The following is a 19,448-nucleotide window of genomic DNA, read 5'->3' on the forward strand; positions in this document are numbered from 1 at the left end:
ATATTTTCCAAAAGAAGGAGCACCTAAGATGTTAGAAGCATTAAGAATTGACATCTTAAGAGAAAGACAAATTTTTGGTGGGAAGATGACTTTTGATTTTGAGGGGCTAATGAATTATCTCGACCTATTCTCAAACTCCAAAAGAGTATCCTTAATAACCTTAAGATTATCAAGAGAGGCAATAGCAAAAAGAAACACATCATCGGCATAAAAGAGGTGAGAAATACAAACATCTTCACCAATTTTAATCGGTTTCCACTCACCCAAACTTACTCTCTTTTCAATCATCAATGAAAGTCTCTCGAGGCAAAGAACAAAAATATAAGAAGAAAGAGGATCCCCTTGCCTTATAATCCTTGAAGGTTTAAAACTTTCCATCTTCTCCCCATTCCACAAAATAGAGACGGAAGGAGTAGTAATGTAGTTTAAGCTAAGTTTCACCATATTGTCCGGAAAATTCATACCTATGAGAGTTTCCCTAATAAATCCCCACTCAAGACTATCGTAAGCTTTGGTAAGGTCAATTTTGAAAGCCATGAGTTTTTTCTTGCTTTTACTTTTGAATAATTGAGCAACCTCCTTAAAGACAAGAATATTTTCCTCTATCGAACGACCTTAAATGAAGCTTGATTGGACTAGATTGATAAGATCGTTCAGGAGGGATTTAATTCTATTGGCTATGACCTTTGTAATTAATTTGTAAATTGAATTACAAAGGCCTATGGGTCTAAATTCATTCATGGAATAAGGCTTATCAACTTTTGGGATAAGGGCAATGAAAGATTCATTAATTTCCTGATGGAGTACCCCTTTATTGAAACAATCCAAAATTAGAGAAAAATTAGCATTTCCCACCACTTCCCAGTGTCTTTGGAAAAAAAAATAGGTTGATGTTGTAGACACCTGATTGTGTCTCCCCAAAAAACCAAACTCAGTGATGAGTACCTTTCACGTCTTTGATTATCGAGTTAGGTGAAGAGTTGAAGAGTCTCGTGAATATTTCTAACCTTTCCTAAATGTTTTTAATCCAAAATCATTCATTTCGTGCCCAACTTATAAAAACGTCCAAACCAGATTATTTTGATCCATGATCCTGGTCCAATTATTTTTTAGTTGGATGGGGCTTGAAAGAGCTTTCCAACGATATATTATAAGCCCAAATTCGACTTAAAACGAATAAGTTATGGCCAATTGAGCCCAAACCGAATTTAGGTCCACCTTACCTACGACCCAATGATCATGTGGAGGGTCCACTTCCCCATTAATGTGAGCTCCCAAGGCTTTCTAAGCTCTTGCAATTTCTCTTTGGGAAATTTAACCACCAAAGCGCTTTCTGCACTATAATCCTCATCCTCCTCCCAATCTTGGGAGTTGATAACGATTTTCCTAGCCTCCGAAAACCACTGGGATGATCTTACCATCGCTTCCCTATGAGCCATTAGCTATGAGCTGCCATCTATTTCCTGAATGATACTTTCATTTTTAGACGTGAAGCCCTCCTTTTGAAGTTCTATCTCCATCTCCTCACCTTGTTATATGTCCTCATGACACACATTTGCATCCATTGGATTCCCAACTAGTGCTTGATCCTCAACCATGACATCTAGGCTCACTACAGATTTTTCCATAGCCTCCTTCTCCTGTGAAGAATCCGCCTCCATAGCAAGATTCAAGAGACTAAAAAGAAGGAAACTAACTAAATTAACAAAACAATTTCTGAAAGACTTATAACAATGGCTAGAATGAAAGTACTAGACATAAGAGACAACTCACTCTCCACTAGGAGAAAAGCTCCGGAGGCTCTAATCACCAGGATGACTTAAACTTCTAGAGAGATAAAGTTAGGGATATTAAAATTTTCCCAAGTATCGAAGACAAACACCAATCAAAGTCATATACTCCGTATGTAAATAATGCAATACGGAATAGTTAAATTGAAGCAACTTACCGAGTCTCCAAGGGTCCGAGGAAGTAAACACCACACACAAACATTTGGAGGGAAGAACATTTTACATTCCCGCCATCAGAAAAACCCCAATTCTCAAGGTTACTTGCTCCATTCAACACTTTCTCCAAAATTTCCATCTCTCTCTCCTCTTTTTTCTTCAAGCTTTTGAGTTTTAGCTGAATGCAACGTCAATGGCGAAATCCGAATACGATTCAAAGTCAGATGGCCTCGAAATCCTCTCCGTTGGAGCTCTATACACCGGACCTTGGGATAAGAAGTACTGGAGCTCCTCTAGGGTTTGTTCTTCTCTCTTTCTCTATTCTTCGTCAATAATTTAGCGATGTTCTTAAATTTTGAAAAAATTCAGATATTTTACTTCAATTGATTGCAATTTTGTGTATATCAAAATGAAATTCGCTACTTGCGGAGTAAATCTGGAAATTTTCAGCTTATTTTATTCAAATTTGGATATTGGCGAGCATATAATCGGCATTTCGATTAGTTTGTTTGGTTTGATTAAGTTGTGGTATCATTTTTGCGTCTCTAGCATATTATTAGGTATTGCGATTGAGTTGTTCTATAAGCCTTGATTAAATTATGAATCATGTGGAAAAAAACAAGCCTGATTTGGTAGCTTAATTGTGCTATTTTGGCAGTTTGCCGACAAGCCTGTTCTTGCTGGAACATAGGTGCAAACTTGCAAAGTGTTAAAAGTAGCAGAGGTGATTGACATATTCGGTGCATTATTAATAGGTTGAAATTGATAGAACTAATTTTTCAAACTTTATAAAGGTACCGCTGGTAATGAACGTGAGATGGATCAGTAGTTTATATCATAGCTTGGGATAAAATTCAATTTGAAACATTTGAGTAGGTGCTGTAGTTAGCAACTTACGCTGCGTTTGGATTGGCACCACGAAAAGACCGTTGATTGTTTTTTCATCGGTTGTGTCTTGTGTTTTTAGTTGATCATAGGATTTGTTAAGTGCGTTGGATAGTGTTGAACTTTATAGATATGGTGTGACGTGTTAGGGACCTAGGGCTTATTTGAATGTCATTACACTTTACTATACTTGTAATTTGAACCCTATAAAGGTGGAAGCCTCATGGATTGGATTGGTGTGATTGAATTGTTGATGTCATTTTGTGCAACTCTATTTTTCTGTATTGGCGAAGTGCATGTGTACTTTTTGTGTGGTTGTCAACACTAGTAAGTGGTAGGCTGTAAAGATGTAATAAATGTACCTTAAAAGTTAAACCATTGGCATTGTTCGTTGAGTGATCAATGCATTTAGAGAATGGCTCTCCATTGGTTTTTGGGTAGTTAATTAATATTTTTGCAGTCAATTACATTACATTTGTGAATGAATTTCATACTTTTTGTCAGCCTTATTCACAAAATAGATTCTCTATTTGTAGGGAAAAGACCGATATCCTTATCCAGTTGGCTACCAAGCCCTTCGAACCCACAATGGGCTCACTTATAAGATGGAAATCCATGAGGGTTCAAAAGGGCCCATATTTCAAGTAAGTTACTGCACTTTCTGATTCATATCTGAATATAGTGAAATTGGGGATTATAGTTCCTTTATAAGTTTTCCTTTCATTGGCAGATTACCTCCAATGACAAACAATTTGGTTCTGGAGAAACACCAGACAGAGCATGGGGGAACTTTCAGAAGAAATGCTTGACTCGTATCAAGCTTTGGCATGGGAAGAGATCTTCTGGCAAAATTGACGGCGTGGAGGTAACTCTTTTTTTGCTCTTCAAATGTCAAATGTAGGTATTGTTCTTTCCCTAGCAGCTTATGCACATATTAAAGGATTCGTATTTTAAACCTGTATTGTGTCCTAAGCTTGAAATTGGTCAAAATAGATCATACATCTAAGACTACATTTATTCCTTGTAAATAATTGAGGTTGGATAAAGACACTCACATTCCAGTGGGACTTGCCTTTGCTTATTGCATGTTAAGAGGAGCATAGAATAGCTAACTAAGACCATCGTCCATCTTATTAGTTAAATCATAGGTTGCAGGTATTCATATACCTTAGTTGGAATATTGTGACCCAAACCTAGATTGAATCATAAAGTCTATGTGTATCGTGTTGTGTACTTGCATTATTTGGGATTTCTTTAGGTACTATGTGAAATATTAGAGTGATATTAAGGTTGAACTACATTATGCTCTATGCGGGCCTTGGGGTCGCATTGTAAGTGACTTTAAAGTGACTCATAACAGGGAAGCAAAGAGCAAATGTGCCTAGGATAAGACACGATAGTACAATGCTGGAACCTTTTTTTGTGAGATCCCCTAGATAGATGAATTTTTGCTTTGGTGAATGGGCTTGGTTAAAGCCATATTAGGTTTAGCCTCATTGGGTGTTAGTTGGGCTCTCAACCTATCTCATCTTGAAGGAGTGGATTGTGAATGTGGTGATATCATAACTAAGAATTTGTAGAACTTGGATGATTTGATTCAAAAAGAGAATGGGCTGTGATATGATAGTTGAAAATGAAATGGGTAAAGGTGACATAGGATAAGTAGGCAAAAGTTCTCCTAAATTGTTCTTTGTTGTAATTTCTTTTGAAAGTTTGTGGTTGAACATTTGCCAATAATTGGAGTAAGGTCATCTTGTGCATTTGAAATTTATCTGTAGAACCAGGTGGGTTAGGCTTTATCCTTACGAGTGTGAGATCAAGAACATCTCTTAGTTGTGATTTTGTTGATTTTTGGCACAATTATGTCTGTCAGAGCTGAGAGGAATGGTTGGGAACTTGCAATGCTTCAGCTGGGCAGTTGCAAAATGTTCTTTGGTCATGCATAAAGTCTATACAAGGAGAAAAATAAGCAACTTAGAGAGGAGTCTTGGAGAAGGGACTCAGTTTAATTTTCCTAAGTTTATTAATATGTGCCTCTAACATACTGCCTTAAGTATCAGAATATCTGCTAAAAGATGGGCCAACACTTTCTTGGAATTTTGGCTATTTGCCCTTAAGTTTTTTACTTGATAGAATGGGTTTTAATATTCTTTAAGAATTACTCTAAATCAGACAGGCCATATCAAAGAATGTGATTAGGAGGTTCTTCTGTGTCGTTTCTAGCGGCTTTTCCGTAGATGCATATAAGTCCAAATCATTTTTTTTTTTGAGTCGTTTGACATGCAAGATTTTCTAGGTGCCTAGGGAGTCATCTGCAAAATTATCTCGAACTTTTCCATCTGAGGTTCGGTGATTATACATCTTGCTCATTAAAGCAGCCTTGGAAAGATGCATATCCTAGTTTAGTGAATATCATTGCCGAGCTTAGAATTTGAAAGTTTTTCAACATGAATTACATTGAATGAACACGTTAAAAGCAGAAAGGAAAGACATTTTTTAAAAAACAATCATATAATATTTCATATTCTAAAATTTTATTATACTTTTTATAATTCTTAGCCTTCTAATATTATGTCAGGAACTATGACCATGAAAAATCCTGTGAATATTTCCCTTTTGCAATGATTTAGTGCATTGTTTAGCATGCCACTTCTGCATGCTCTGACAATTTTGTCTCACTGTCTATGTACATTATACAGTTTTTTGGATTTAAAAATGCATTGGTCCAGAGATTACTCCGGGAGCTCGTAGCCACTGTAAATGATGCCTCTGATCGGAGTTCAGTTTTTACCAACTGTAATGAAGCTTCTCCAAAAGGTCATGACGCTGAGTGCTTCATGACACACAAATACCCTGATTTGAGGTCTTGTCTTGAGAAAACTACTGTAACTGGTAAGAGAAGCAGAACCTCTAGAGGAACAGTTACAAAGTTAGCTTGTAAAAGTGGTCATGAAAGATGGCAACCTCCACATCTAGGTAATGATACCAAGGCTCTATATTCTGCATCTGGGAAGATGGACATTGATGAACCCCTGATTTCCTGTACTCCGAGTGATCACCATGATAAAGGGGCTTTGCAAGTAACATCAAACATGGAGCTTGGAGATAATGTTTTGTTATCAGCTCATGGTCTACCTGTAAAGTCTCATGAAGTTCCTAATGATCCAAAAACTGAATCTTGTTTAATCCAAGTGCAGAGTGAGCCTCCTATCATGGAAACATGCGTAGCAGCATCCTCACTTGTTGTAGACATGCCACAAGAAGAGAAACCTGTAAGTAGACTGTACTAGTGTACTCTTTTAACCCCTGCACTGAAATTAAGAAATTTTTTTTTCAAAAAATTAATCTCTTTTTATTTGCTTTGTTTTACTATCTCTTCCTATAGACCTAAAAGTAACCTAACTTAATACAATGGTAACACTAGGGTCCACATACTCGGAATTCTTCAGCAAACTTTCATGACATATATCTAGCTCTTATTGCTTACTTAACAAGGAGAAGATCCTTAATGTTTCACAGCTTGACAGACAATGTATTGAAGTCCAAGTAGTTGGTTTACCTGTGGCAACTGAAGAAGGAAGTCAGATGGTTCAAGTTATACCTGACCTGTTAAAGCCAAGGTCTCCACTTCTGAGGGATTCCCAGGTCAGTCATGCTGGTGATCTATTTGCGCCTGATTCCTCAGATACTCAACAAGGTACTGATAGTTTGTTAAGCTTGTTCACTGACTTAGTCTAAGATACAAAAACATCCCATTTCTCAAAAACCAAGCTTAATCCACCTGGGTGGGACAGTTAATATGTGTTACAATGCCAATGTGCACATTCTAAAGTTATGATTAGGTATTGAGTCCTATTGACTATGATCACAAAGACCCTACTCCAATTGGTTGGCACAAGGACCTTGGGGTGAAAAGAGCGTCGAAACATCAAACTAACTCTGCTTTTTTTTTTTTTTTTTTTTTTTTTTATATATAATTAAATTTTAGATAGTTCACTTGGTGACACAGTTGGCTTTCATGCAGAAATTGCCTGTGCTCTGAATTCTGGCAGTTATAGTGGAGAGCAGGCCATAGCAAGAATTGAACCAGTTGGTGAGATGGCGTTGTCCGAGGAGGCCATAATGGGATCACATTCAGAGGAGAGAAGCTATTACTTGAATGGAAATTCTGAAAAAAGTGATTTTGATTCTGTTGATGAAGATATAGCCAAGTCAATGATGGCACTTTTAGTTCCGCTAGCAGTTCCACTTCTTACATATTCATCACGAAAAAGGAGAAAAACTAAGCGCCTTAAAAATTCACTATCTGCTGATGTCAAATCTTCTGGTATAATTCAGTATGTAAATTGCTTGTTCTTATATCTGATTTGGACATCTGTTGGATGAATTTGAAATGTCGGCTGGACCTGATGTGTGTGTGTGTGTGTGTGTGTGTGTTTTTTTTTAATTTTTAATATTTTTTTATTTTCGGGCAAGTGATGATGACCTGGTTGATTTTGCAGCTGGAACACTTGCTTATTCTGGTTCAAATGGACAAACAAAAGTGTATCTTTCGAGTGCAATTGATTCGGGTTCATCAACGATGGGAAACCTCAGATATGTTGTTCCAGACAGTGTAGAAAATGACCAGTATGAAGATCATGTAGCCAATGAGCTACCAACTGCCTATAATGCTCAAGCAGTTGCTGCCCATTTGCAGAAGGAGAAGCAAGAACCTGATAAAAGAGGGTCATCTCCTGTACTTGATGTAACTGATTTTTCCGCTCATCAAAATGAGATCACTGAAATCAAAGAAAATCTCAGATATATTGTTCCAGATAGTGTAGAAGATGATCAGTATGAAGATCGTTTAGCCAATGACCCACCACCTTCTGATAATGCTGAAGCAATAGCTGCACATTTGCAGAAGGAGAAGCAAGAGCCTGATAAAAGAGGGTCATCTCCTGTACTTGATGCAACCAAATTTTCCTCTCGTCATAACGGGATCACTGGAATTAAAGAAAACCTCAGATATGTTGTTCCGGACAGTGTAGAAAATGACCTGTATGAAGGCCATGAAGCCAATGAGCTACCACCTTCCAATAATACTGAAGTAGTTTCTGCCCATTTGCAGAAGAAGAAGCAAGAACCTGATAAAAGAGGGTCATCTCTTGTACTTGATGCAAACAAGTTGTCCTCCCATCAAAACGAGAACTCTAAATTCAAAGAAGTTTTCTCTCATGATGAATTGCAGAAAATAAATGACGGGATATCTCAGAATGATTGTGCTCTTGCTCTTCATTCTGCTGTGCCCTGCCCATTGTCTGTTCCCCTGGATTGTGTTGCTACATGTTCCATACCTGACGATCAGTACAAAAATGCAGATAGGAATTCTAAATCCATTGAGAATTGCTCCAAGTACACAGATCTGGAGATTATGCCTGATTGCAAAGGTAAATGACTTTTCCAACTAGCCCTTTCCTCTCTTTTTGAAAAGGCAAATGCTTCATGTCTTTTTGTAAAGGCAAACCTCCTTCCTGTCTTTTTGAAAAGGCAAGCCACTATACTTTTTATAATTCCAAAATATTCAGTGTTCTATGGCGAATTTTTTTTATTTATAAACAGCTACTGAAATGATATACTTCGTAGTTAATTATATTTGGTGCAATAAAGGAAGTCAAAGTCAAACTCCACTCTTGCAAATTGAAAACTCTTTAATTTACGTACAATTATGTTAAAAAAATAAAATCTATACTGGAGTTGCTACAATCATAGATAACATTAAACTTGTTTTTCAGGGCCTGGGTTTATTTCTGTACCTGAAAAGCAACAATGTTCCCCTGCAAATATACACCCAAAAATGGACAATCATGGAGCTACTCTGTCAGAGACCATAATTTGCAGGGACATTTGGGACAAATGGGTTCCTGAAATAAATCAAAAATCTGGAAACTTGGTATCTACCAATTCTTGCCAAGATAGTGCATTTGGTGATAGTGACAGCAGCAAAGCTTTGTTCAGTAGAAGCAGGATTGGAGGACATTTTTCTAATTTGCAGAATGGTGATATGGAAGATGCTTTGGCTCAAGATTGTGTCTTGCAAGACCAAGCATTGAGTTTTACCTTCAGTAAGAATGATGTACAATTTACTGATGGGGGCAATTTCTATGTGAGAAAATTTGAGGCATACATTGACAAGGATAAGATTGGAAATCAACATTCTGACTCTGTATACCAGTTATCAGACCAGGATAAAGTTTCTTCTCAAAAATGTGCATCCCATATCAAGGAAGATGAAGCTGAAAGCCATCCCAGTTGTCTGAAAAAACAGGAGTTCGATGATAGGATAGAAGGCAGTACGAAGCTTATTGGTCGTTACTCTCATCCAATGCGTATTTCATCGGTAATGTTGACAAGAACACCCCATGAAATCTACATTTGTGTTTCATGTGGTCTACTGGAAGAAAAGAGAAGGGACTTGTTTCTGTACAAGCTATCTACTTCAGAACCTAGTCCAGGGAGCCCTTGTATGGTTGGTCATACGTCTATGAGCTTACCTTCCCTAAAAGATGAATTTGGTAGAGAAGTAAGTAAAAAAGCATGCATCAGCCCTTTTATTTTTTCTACTTGTATCAGCTAGCAGGCTGAGTTGCCGTTTTCTTCTATTATCTTTATTAGGTTGCAGTTGATAAATTTGGATTACAGTTCACACCAGATGCCAGTGGCCTAGTTTTAGCAGACTCCATCAGGGTGCCTTACTGCAGGTTTTAACCCATACATATATTTTATTTTATTTTTACTGCAAAACTGTGATGAAATACTAAAGTAATCCAAATTGCATTTGTTCAGGGAGAAAAATCTTCACTGTTTGTGTCCGCAATGTGAAACTTGCTGCTTCGAGGAGAATGCTGTAAAGATTGTACAAATCAAAATTGGCTACGTCTCCCTTGTGGTGAAGCTGAAAACAGTTTTCTCTGTTCATTGCTTAATAGTTTGTGAACCTGATCGTCTGATCGCTGTGGATGAGAGTGGAAGAATCTACATATGGATTATGAATTCAACCTGGAGGTGATTTCTTGTCATCTCCCTTATCCTGCTTGAATTTCATTAAATCTAGGATTCATACTTTCTGATTCTCTTAGAGAAAGAAATACTTCACTCAAGTCGAACTCACTGATATGAAGAGATTTATATGCATTTGTTGTTAGGCTCGAACCTGATCTTAGTTTGAGATTGATCCTAGCTTGATTACTCATATATCTATTTATCTGCAATCAAACTCTTTTTCCCCTACTTAAATGATAGTAAGTATACTTCTAGATTAAAAAATACTTTCAGATCTAGCCTATATTTCTATTCCCTCTGTCCAATTTAATGCTGTGTTTTGACACAGAGATTAAGGGGAAAAGGGGGGCGGACCATTTGCTTATTAGAGGTGTCTAATTTAATCCAAAAAATTGAAAATGAATAGAGAGAGGCAAAAGTAATAAGAGAAAGTGTTGAAAATATGAGAGAAAAAGGGTTTATGTGATGCAGAGAGAAAAGGTTGTAAGCGAAAGTGGGGTACACATGCACATCAGATGGTATCTTTTTGAATCATATCCAGTAGTAGGATGATCATTTTAGAACAGACCAAAATAGATGTCAAATAGTGCATTTGCTATCAAACAGCAAATTGCTTCTTAGCTTGAACTCTGGATTATGAATGCAACTTGGTTTTGCAATTAGTAGCAAAATTAAGCTTGTTACCTAAAAACTAGCTTGAAACAGGATTTTGGCTTTTGATCAGTGAGCTACTGTAAATCAGCTCTGCATAACAAGCTTGAAACAGGAAATTCGAAAGAATAATGTATTCGCGACAGGAATAGGGTAGAATTAAGTCAATCAGCTCTGCATAACAAGCTTGAAAAAGGAAATTCTAAAGAATAATGTATTTCGCGACAGGAATAGGGTAGAATTAAGTCTGTCAAAATAGTTTGTTTGTGATATAGCTGAATCTAATATACTTTTGTTGGAGAAATTTATTGCTCTTTTTGATATAATGAAATGATAGTGAGCAACGATCCAGTTGACAAGATTCATATCAAACTGACTCCTAGGAAGAGGGACTGGTGATGATATTTGATCCAAGGCAACTAGAAATTCCCCCATGTTCATCCTGTATTTACCAACTTACGGAGTAAAAAATTAGCTCGTATCCCAGAGAAGCAAAACCTTTCACCTTCCCTGACCTATCAGATTTTATGGTGAGGTCATTTCACTTGGTTTTGAAGCCAACTTTCTTCAATATGTGTGGACCTCATTAGGACCAAAAGTGCAGCTTCTGTAATACCCATGTCTCCTAGTATATGAGCAGGTGCTGGTGGCAGCTGAGATGCTAGTGCTGTCAATTTGGTGGGTTCACAGTCTGTTAGGGATGTGTTGTCCCACATTGAGGAAGTCACATTGGTTGAGTAGGGTTGCAGCCCCTCAGGATTGTAATGATACTTTTTAGTAGTTCTTCTGAAGCTCATTTACCTTGAAAGATTAAGTAAATAACTCACAGCCAGTTAGGAGTCTCAATTTAGGTGTCAGCAGGATCAATTTAAAAATAAGAAACGGGCTTTGAACTGAATTATTTTTCTTTAGCTTTTGGTGGAATGCAAATATTAGCTGTTTGACTGCTTTTTAATTCAATTTTAGCATCCAGTTTTACTATGCCAAGGATGTTTGTAATTTGAACAGATATGAATCTACACATTGTATTTTTATTCAATTATTGCTGCCTCATTTATTGTAATTTCACAAATTTAGTTTTAGTTAGTAATTCCAATCATCTTTAATCACTTGCAGTGAACAGACAGAGGTACATGTTATACCAAGCTATGACTTTCTCCCATCTCGCATTGTAGAGTTGAAGAGAATTCCTAAATCAGCTTCCATGGTGGTTGGGCATAATGGTTACGGAGAATTTAGTCTGTGGTACGCAGTTTTTTCTACTGAACTAAAAATTTTATTGCTTGATGTGTCATGAGCTTTTTTTTAGCCACAAGTTGAAAACATTATTAAGCGCAGAAAAATAATTACTCATTATGTTTTTGTTTTGAATTTCGCAAGGGACGTAATCAAGCGCACTCTTGTATCACAATTTTCTGCTTCTGCAAGTTCAGTTATCGATTTTCTACCAGTAAGTTTGTTTAAATACCCAAGCAAGGGCCTGTCTCATGACAAAGTTGTGATAGAGGATTGTGTCAGGAAACTTGAGGAAGCAACTATGTTGTGGTTCTCAAGGCATGATGTAGCAAATATCTCATGCCCAATGGAAGGTGAAGATACTGCTATCTGGCTTCTTATACGCACTTCATCAGACACTCGTGTTCAAACTTCTTGTTACTCAAGTAATCACTGTTTGAACTTGGATGGATGTTGGAGGCTTGGTTTGTTGATGAAAAATTTGGTGACTTTGGGAGCTGCTCTTAATTCAAGGTGCTCACTTGGATTTAATAGTCTTGGTAGCTTTATTATGCTTCATCTTACTTTTTGCTTAGATGTTGCACTCTACCAAATCTCAACCGAATCAATTCTCAGACTGAGTCTTGGACCATTTGCATTCACCTTAAAAGTTTCATAGGCAAAATTACAAAATTTCATAAAGTACTAGGCAAGTAGGATGTATATCTGATAAAGGGCCTATATGAAATAGCCTCTTTGCAGTCTTGGGGGAGTAAGGCTGCATATGCATCTGCTCCCTCTCCCCTTTCTATACCAGTCTTATTATTGTTATTCAATTACCTAAGCTGAATTATGTTGCTAGAACTTGATTTAAATGGCCCTCCAATATTAATTTCTGATTTAAGAGGTATTATCCTTTCCAGCCCCAATATATCTTTTCATTTATCTGCTAAGCGAGTAAGCGGTGTAAAAACAAAAGTACATGTATGTAATACAAAAATACTTGTAAAAAGAAAATAGAAAAACATTTGTATTGAACGCAAACCTTAAGAGTCCTTTTTATCTCACTTACTGCGACAACTAAGTTCCATTTCAAAACTAAGTTCGTTATTGTGTTCCAGCATTACTGCAATTGGTACATCATCAGGCACTGGGGTCATTGGTACACAAGGAGGACAAGTGTATACGTGGGAGTTGGCCACAGGAAGAAAACTTGAAGCTTTACATGATCTTGAAGGTATGCTCCTTTAAGAAAGTTGTATCTTTCATTAGTGACACATCTGAATTGTAGTGCAATGTTGATGTGCTTTGCATCTAGTTTAGTTCAAATTTAAGCTTATCACAAAGTAGTTGTCGTGTATTGTCAGATATTTTACCTGTCCTGGTGAATAATCTAGCACTGTTTTTTTCCAAGTCTATTTCCAGTCTTTTTATGGTTGGCGGATCAGGGAAGCCCCTTGGAAACCTTGAAGAGGGAAACTTAATAGTAAAACATTTGTAACCTTATAGGCTTCCATGTATAAGGGGACTTTCAGTGCACCACTGCACTGTAACTATTTCAAGTATAATCTAAAAACTATGTACTTAAGAACTAATGAATCGCAATGGTGAAGTGAAAATTTTTCAGTTTACCAACTCACACTCCAATGTCCACTAAGCACAAATTAAGATCTGCCACCTGTGAGATGCCGCTTGACACTGGGATTGTCATCGTGATACTGACACTGCTTGGATTTACTATGCCTTGATTTTAGCATCTATGTAAACAAGAGTTGTGAATTGATTGTTGAAATTAGACATCACCTCTTTGAGTAATTGATTGTTTTAAAGGGAATTTTGTTGCTGTTTTGTTAACCTTATATTTTTTTTACCTGGATAATTTATCTTATTACTCACCTGTATTCATTGTCAGGCAAGGAAGTCTTGCATATTGCTAATGATGGGTCAACCTCATCTGCTATGGCTGTAGCTGGAGATGGTGGTCAGTTGTGCGTTTATCTCCGCTCTTGAAATCTTGTGAACAGTCATACATATATTTTTTTGTCTGCTACAGCAGTTTCCTATAAAAATGTATTGGACATGTAATGTGATAATGATACACCTGGTTCTGCTGGTGCATAATACCCTCATGATGGCTAGCCGTGGTTGCTCGTGCTGTTCAGTTGACAAACCAGAAACTGCACTGAGTTCAATCACTGTTGAGTTCTGCGCAGCTTAAGGAAGAAAGGGACAGAGACTGCATATAAGTAGCTAGCTAAAATTGGTTGTTTCCTGAAGCAAAAGACAGGAACTAACCTACCAAACTATTTTTTGATCCTAGGAACAGGATACCAAGTTTCCTGTGCATTAGATGTAGATCAACATATCATAATGTAAATTCGATTCTTTTGGAAATTATTTCCTTGTAAATGTAATAAACACATAACTAATATGACCCCCTTATGGTTAGACCTGGAAAACGTATTGTGTCGTGTTCGTTTTTGTGTTGGAAATTAAACGGGTTGGGGATGGTCGACATTAACCCGACCCATTTAATAAACGTATGGTGTCGTATTGACCCAATTAATTAATCGTGTCGAGAATCCTTAACACTAACCTGCTTTTTTCGTGTTCGGTTCGTGTCGTGTTGAATTGAAAAATATTGGTTTTATTCAATATATTTATCAATAATTCCATAAGTTATTGGGTTTTTATATTAGGCGGGTTGGGTCATGTTAATTTCGTGTTGAGAATCTCAACACTAACCCAACCTGTTTAATTAAACGTGTCGTGTCGTGTTGATTCGTTTAATTAAACGTGTCGAAAACCCTTGACACTAACCCGTTTTTTCCGTGTTCGGATCGTGTTGGGTTGTCGCGTTGTGTCAGATTTTGCAAGCTCTACTTTTGGTATATGAATGAATATTGAAAGAAGATTGAAAATGTAGCAAAGATATGTGGGATTTTCTTGCAATGAGTAGGGGTGTACAAAAATTGGCCCGGACCTGAAACCGGACCTGAACCGACTTGAACCGGACCGGACCTGTTGATTCAGGTCCGGTCCCGGTTCTTAAAAATCCAGGTTCCCGGTCCCGGTCCGGACCCGGTCCAAACCCGGGGTTTTCAGGTCCGGACCTGAAACCCGGGAAAATCGTAATTAAAAAAAAAAAAAAAAAAAAAAAAAAGAAGAAAACCAAACTCTGAAAAATTGAAACTGAGTTTTCGTGGACTTATTTGTATTTTCGGTGGACTCATTTGTATTTTTGGTGTTTGAGAATCGGGACTTTATAGACTTTATGTAGTTTTGTAATTGATAATTTTGGTTTGTATGTAATTATTAAATTATGCAACAGGTCTAAAAATCACAAAACAGGTCCATATGCAGGTCCATATGCAGGTCCAACAGGTTTTGTATTAAAAAAAACGAAAAAGACACAAAACAGGTCCATTCAGGTCCAAAGCCGGACCGGACCTGATTTTTCAGGTCTGGCCCGGAACCGGACCTGTTAATTCAGGTCCGGTCCCCGGTCCTCATAATTACCCAATGCAGGTCCCCGGTCCAAACAGGTCCGGTCCAGGTCCTGTCCGGTTTTGGACCGGTGTACACCCCTAGCAATGAGTGCGAATTATTTGGTTTGGTCTTTGATTTCAAAAGTTAGATTAATTCAAAATTAAATTTAGTTTCATCTGTGTGATGGAAGAGGTTATTACTTTGCAAGTACTATTACTAGTGAATTCCTTATCAAAGTACAAGACTTAGGTTAACATTTAATTATTTAAACTACCCAAACTGTTCCAAAAGGGACTAGATGTTAATAAAACTTAATTAAGCTGCTGTCATAAAGCTTATTTATTCGACTTGTGCTCCCACAATACCATGCTGTGGATATAACTGCAAGGCCTTGATCACCTTGATTTTCTCTGCGACGTAAAAAGGAGAGAGTTAGAAATACTAAAAAGCGATTTCACCGGACTAGTCCAGTATTTTCTCTCTGTCTGAAAATAGTTGTCACATTGTTACAATGACACGTAATCTCAAGTGAAGTGTATGATATGATTATATGAACACACCTTTAATTAGTAATAGTTGTGTTACAACATTATTTATTTATTCATAACTCTGTATATATGACCATTGCTTTCAGACAGTACTATATAGCTTAAACTGAAGCTAAAGTTAGTTAATGATTGATCCGAACAGTAAAGGTTCTTCAAAATCCATTGGCTCAGCAGATAACTTTAGGGTGAGTTTGTGAGCCTAAATGGCATAAGCTATTTGTTCCGTAATGAAAGGTCATATTACCACGCATGCATGAATGTTAGTGGAACCACATAGCAGCTCTCCATTCAGGGTGTCGACTGCTTCGAATGCTCCTCCTCCCGCACTCCTCTGTTAATGTACTTATATTAGTCACACCGTTGAATGACATAATCTATAATAACATCCATGTAATATTTTGTATCATATCGAGCTTAGTTTATGTTACCTTGTAGAAATCAACAGCAACAAAGTTAGCCCAGCGGTTACCAGCAGCAACATAGCAAGTTTTTAGCATCTCAATCAGTTCTCTGGAGTTGTGTTCACATGCTGTTAGCTTCAAAGGAATTGTTTTAAAATGATTAACTAATACCAAAGATTTGGTGTGATCATTCAATGGTGATGACTCGTTTCGCTTTGGACACCTTCCTGGTTTCATCCCTTTACTTCCAACTGCAAAGGAGTTAAAGGGAGAAAATAAATTAGCTCAATCAATTAATGTTTCCTTTTTTTTTTTTTTTTTTATCAAGCAAAAACAAAAAAAATTACTAGTATATCATATCTCACACTGATTTTCAACCATGTAGTTCCACTGGTAAGCGATTCCCTCGCTTCTTTCCTTATCCCTATCGGAGGTGAACACGACAAGCCTTTGATTCTTAGCTACCATTTGGCTAACCAAGGGCCAATTCTTGCCATTCTTAGGCATGTTTGATACCGGGAACCAATATTTCATTAAGCCGGACTCCTTAAAAATTTTTGTCAACCCCTTTGGAGTCTTCACATAGTCCTCCAAGATTAGTGTTACAATTTCTGATGGATTGGATGCCATGAATACTTCAATTTCCTTCAATGTATCGATAGCACGTTCCTTACTCACGAAAAGAAAATCAACGTTATTTCAATCACATTGGTTTTACATAGTGTCATTCATTCAAAAACTTGAGGCGGCAAATGTTCTTATGTTCCAAGTAAAAAATGAGCTTAGTTCTTACAAATGCGGTATATGAGTGACATTGGCCTTTAAACGAATGGCACAACCATACATCTCCTTTGTAGTCATAGGTATCTAGCATCAAGGCTCGAACACCATTCTGCACACAAGTTGTCAACGACCATCACGAACGATTTTTATGTACGAAAACAGACTTCTTGCTCATGTGATGCTTACTCTATATTACATTTGTTCTAGAAAACTGTAGGTAAAAGATCGAAGGCTCACGTGTAGTTGTTGTGTGACGCTATCTTCTTGATTTCTGAAGGTTACTCTAGGAGCTTTGGTGTTGTGGCGTTCTCCTTCGATGGCAAAGGAATTATGAGTTGTCAAGAATGCATATTTGTTGAAAGGCAGAGAATCATTCTGGAAGCAGCAGAAATAAGAAAAAGATCATATAACAAGGTTAAATTAATATCTTTGCCACTTCAAATAAATACGTTTGTATATGGCTAAAAGTTTGTTTCTTGAAAACCATTCGATTTATGCATAGTTTGAATTATATAGTAGTCGTATGAACTATGAAGTATAAAGTTCATATATAGTAAAGTGTTGATGCATGTTATTGTGTAGAAGCTAGGTAAGTCTTGACTATACAGAGTGGCAGATGATCAAGCCCTAGAGGCACAAACCGCATCATTCGAGTTTATTTGAATTTCATTAACTCAGATGGATAACTAGCTTAACACAATAGCTGGTACAACTAAGGTTAGAAGCCAAGTAAATCGAGACCACATGAGAGGAATTCTTGATCATTTTTCGGAATTTAATCAAATTATCCAATTTATGAGGCTTTGTTGTTGTTGATCCAACTCCTAAGGCTTTTCCATCCAAAAATTCCCTCACATTAAGATACAAAAATCTCAAAGGTTACCAAATAAAATACCAATAAAATGTCACTTGAGTTTAAACCTTTTTTTCAGTCTCAGAGATAAATTTATCATTGCTTGACTATGCGTTAACCACTTGTACATTAACACGGACATGTAACTATGATATGCTCAATGTAGCAAAATTTAGAAGTTTTTAATAGTGATCTTAAGAAAACAGTATAATTCTCAATGCCAGTAATTCCAATCAGAAGATTCAAAACCATCATGCAATTTGTGATGCATAGCAAGGTACACGAGGAAAAAGTAACATACCACAAGTTTGAATTGATTAGTGACAGTTGATCGAATACATTTTGACCCACTAAAACTTGGTCTTGGATACCGACAATTAGAGCAGTACAAACCAGCACCACAATCTGAATTTCTTGCACAATTTTCCATCAACTGCAAAACATAAAATTATAACACACCTACAATTATTAGCAATGCAAACTAAAATTTACACAATTTACTTATGCAACAAGCAACAAACAGTTCCCTTCATTCATCTCTAAATGTTCGTCGCTCTTACATACAGTCTTTTTTTTTTTTTTTTTTTTTTTTTTGTGAGACAATCGCGTTAAGATAGGAACAACAGCTAGAGTCTTAGAGACGAGGGGTATATATATACAAATTATACATGTACAATGTACCTTGCACTGTCTGTTGGAGCAAGAAGCAGAGATAATAACAGCATTGTGTAAGATGGTTGAGAATAATATTAGTGTAACTAAAAGCAGATTATTTGGAATAATCATCTTGTTTGTTAGGAGTTAGGATTTGTTAGAGAGTTTAAGGAAATGTAAGGTTTAAATGAAAATTGGGAAGAAGGTGAACAGATATTTTAGGCCAGGAAGTGAAAGAGTTCCACCAGTTGGTTGGTTCAGATGATTGAAGCTGACAGTTACTACTTACTAGATGCTTTTGTGTTTTGTGGAAAAAACCGTTCCTTTTCTTTTTCTTTTTCTAAGGTGTGTGAGCCACGGCTGATTGGGCCCGTGGGGACCTCGTGTTGGGTCGGGTATTGAAAATTAGATCCTCTACGCATATTCTTTTATGGACGTGTTTAACAGTAACTGTTGAGTAGCTTTTAGGTATTATTTAGGGGTCGTTTGATTGGATCATTTGGAATGGGTTGGAATAGAGTTAGAATCCATTCCATCTAGTTTTTTGTTTGATTGAGGTTTTTGGTAATGGAATCTCATATCCATGGAGTTCTAATTCCCCCCCATATCCATGGAATCCCTCCCATACCCACCCCTCCCCCTAAGATTCACAATCCATTCTATTAATGAAGGATAGAATTCATTCCAACAATAAACCAAACAACTTTGGACTAGTATGGGTTTTAGAATCCATATCTCTCTAGTATGAGATTGCATACCAATCCATTCCAATTTGATGAACCAAACACTCCCTTAGTAGTTTGACTTATTCAAACCATTGAGTGTTTGACAATATAGTGGTGGGAGTAGAGTTTAGTGGTTGAAGTAGTTTTTGTAAAAAGTTAATATTATTAGCTTTTGAAGATTGAAAGTAGTTGGAATTTTTCTTCTATATTTTTAGAATTTTACAGCTAATAGTTAGTCAACAGCTATTTACCAA

At 36.9% G+C, this 19,448-nt stretch overlaps 2 protein-coding genes across 2 annotated transcripts; one reads left to right on the forward strand and one right to left on the reverse strand.

The window, feature by feature from the left end:
• The first annotated feature begins 1,401 nt into the window (after nucleotides 1-1,401).
• On the forward strand, nucleotides 1,402-14,336 carry LOC110686093. The gene is made up of 14 exons (XM_021862677.1): nucleotides 1,402-2,244; nucleotides 3,368-3,475; nucleotides 3,562-3,696; nucleotides 5,531-6,103; nucleotides 6,351-6,528; nucleotides 6,856-7,158; nucleotides 7,334-8,263; nucleotides 8,609-9,396; nucleotides 9,489-9,574; nucleotides 9,660-9,878; nucleotides 11,643-11,771; nucleotides 11,907-12,275; nucleotides 12,863-12,978; nucleotides 13,654-14,336. The coding sequence occupies exons 1-14, from the start codon at nucleotides 2,140-2,142 to the stop codon at nucleotides 13,749-13,751; spliced, it is 4,137 nt and encodes a 1,378-aa protein (XP_021718369.1). The 5' UTR covers nucleotides 1,402-2,139; the 3' UTR covers nucleotides 13,752-14,336.
• A 1,066-nt stretch (nucleotides 14,337-15,402) lies between these two features.
• LOC110686094 (PI-PLC X domain-containing protein At5g67130-like) lies at nucleotides 15,403-19,117 on the reverse strand. Its single transcript, XM_021862678.1, has 8 exons — nucleotides 18,497-19,117; nucleotides 18,117-18,248; nucleotides 17,200-17,337; nucleotides 16,973-17,071; nucleotides 16,545-16,848; nucleotides 16,207-16,430; nucleotides 16,023-16,109; nucleotides 15,403-15,640 (listed from the first exon to the last, which is right to left on the reverse strand). Exons 1-8 carry the CDS (start codon nucleotides 18,599-18,601, stop codon nucleotides 15,626-15,628), a joined length of 1,104 nt encoding a protein of 367 aa, XP_021718370.1. The 5' UTR covers nucleotides 18,602-19,117; the 3' UTR covers nucleotides 15,403-15,625.
• Nucleotides 19,118-19,448: the final 331 nt, after the last annotated feature.

Source organism: Chenopodium quinoa, unplaced genomic scaffold, assembly GCF_001683475.1.
Source record: "Chenopodium quinoa cultivar QQ74 unplaced genomic scaffold, ASM168347v1, whole genome shotgun sequence".
Taxonomy (NCBI): Eukaryota; Viridiplantae; Streptophyta; class Magnoliopsida; order Caryophyllales; family Amaranthaceae; genus Chenopodium; species Chenopodium quinoa.

What these genes read in the sequence shown, in the direction of transcription:
- LOC110686093 (XM_021862677.1), top strand. Translation starts at nt 2,140, where the DNA reads ATGGCGAAATCCGAATACGATTCAAAGTCAGATGGCCTCGAAATCCTC. An exon ending in AGTACTGGAGCTCCTCTAGG is followed by an intron (nt 2,245 to 3,367) that starts GTTTGTTCTTCT and finishes CTCTATTTGTAG; the next exon opens with GGAAAAGACCGATATCCTTA. An exon ending in AAGATGAATTTGGTAGAGAA is followed by an intron (nt 9,397 to 9,488) that starts GTAAGTAAAAAA and finishes TATCTTTATTAG; the next exon opens with GTTGCAGTTGATAAATTTGG.
- LOC110686094 (XM_021862678.1), bottom strand. Translation starts at nt 18,601, where the DNA reads ATGATTATTCCAAATAATCTGCTTTTAGTTACACTAATATTATTCTCA. An exon ending in CTACATGGTTGAAAATCAGT is followed by an intron (nt 16,431 to 16,544) that starts GTGAGATATGAT and finishes ACTCCTTTGCAG; the next exon opens with TTGGAAGTAAAGGGATGAAA. An exon ending in TTGCTGTTGATTTCTACAAG is followed by an intron (nt 16,110 to 16,206) that starts GTAACATAAACT and finishes GTACATTAACAG; the next exon opens with AGGAGTGCGGGAGGAGGAGC.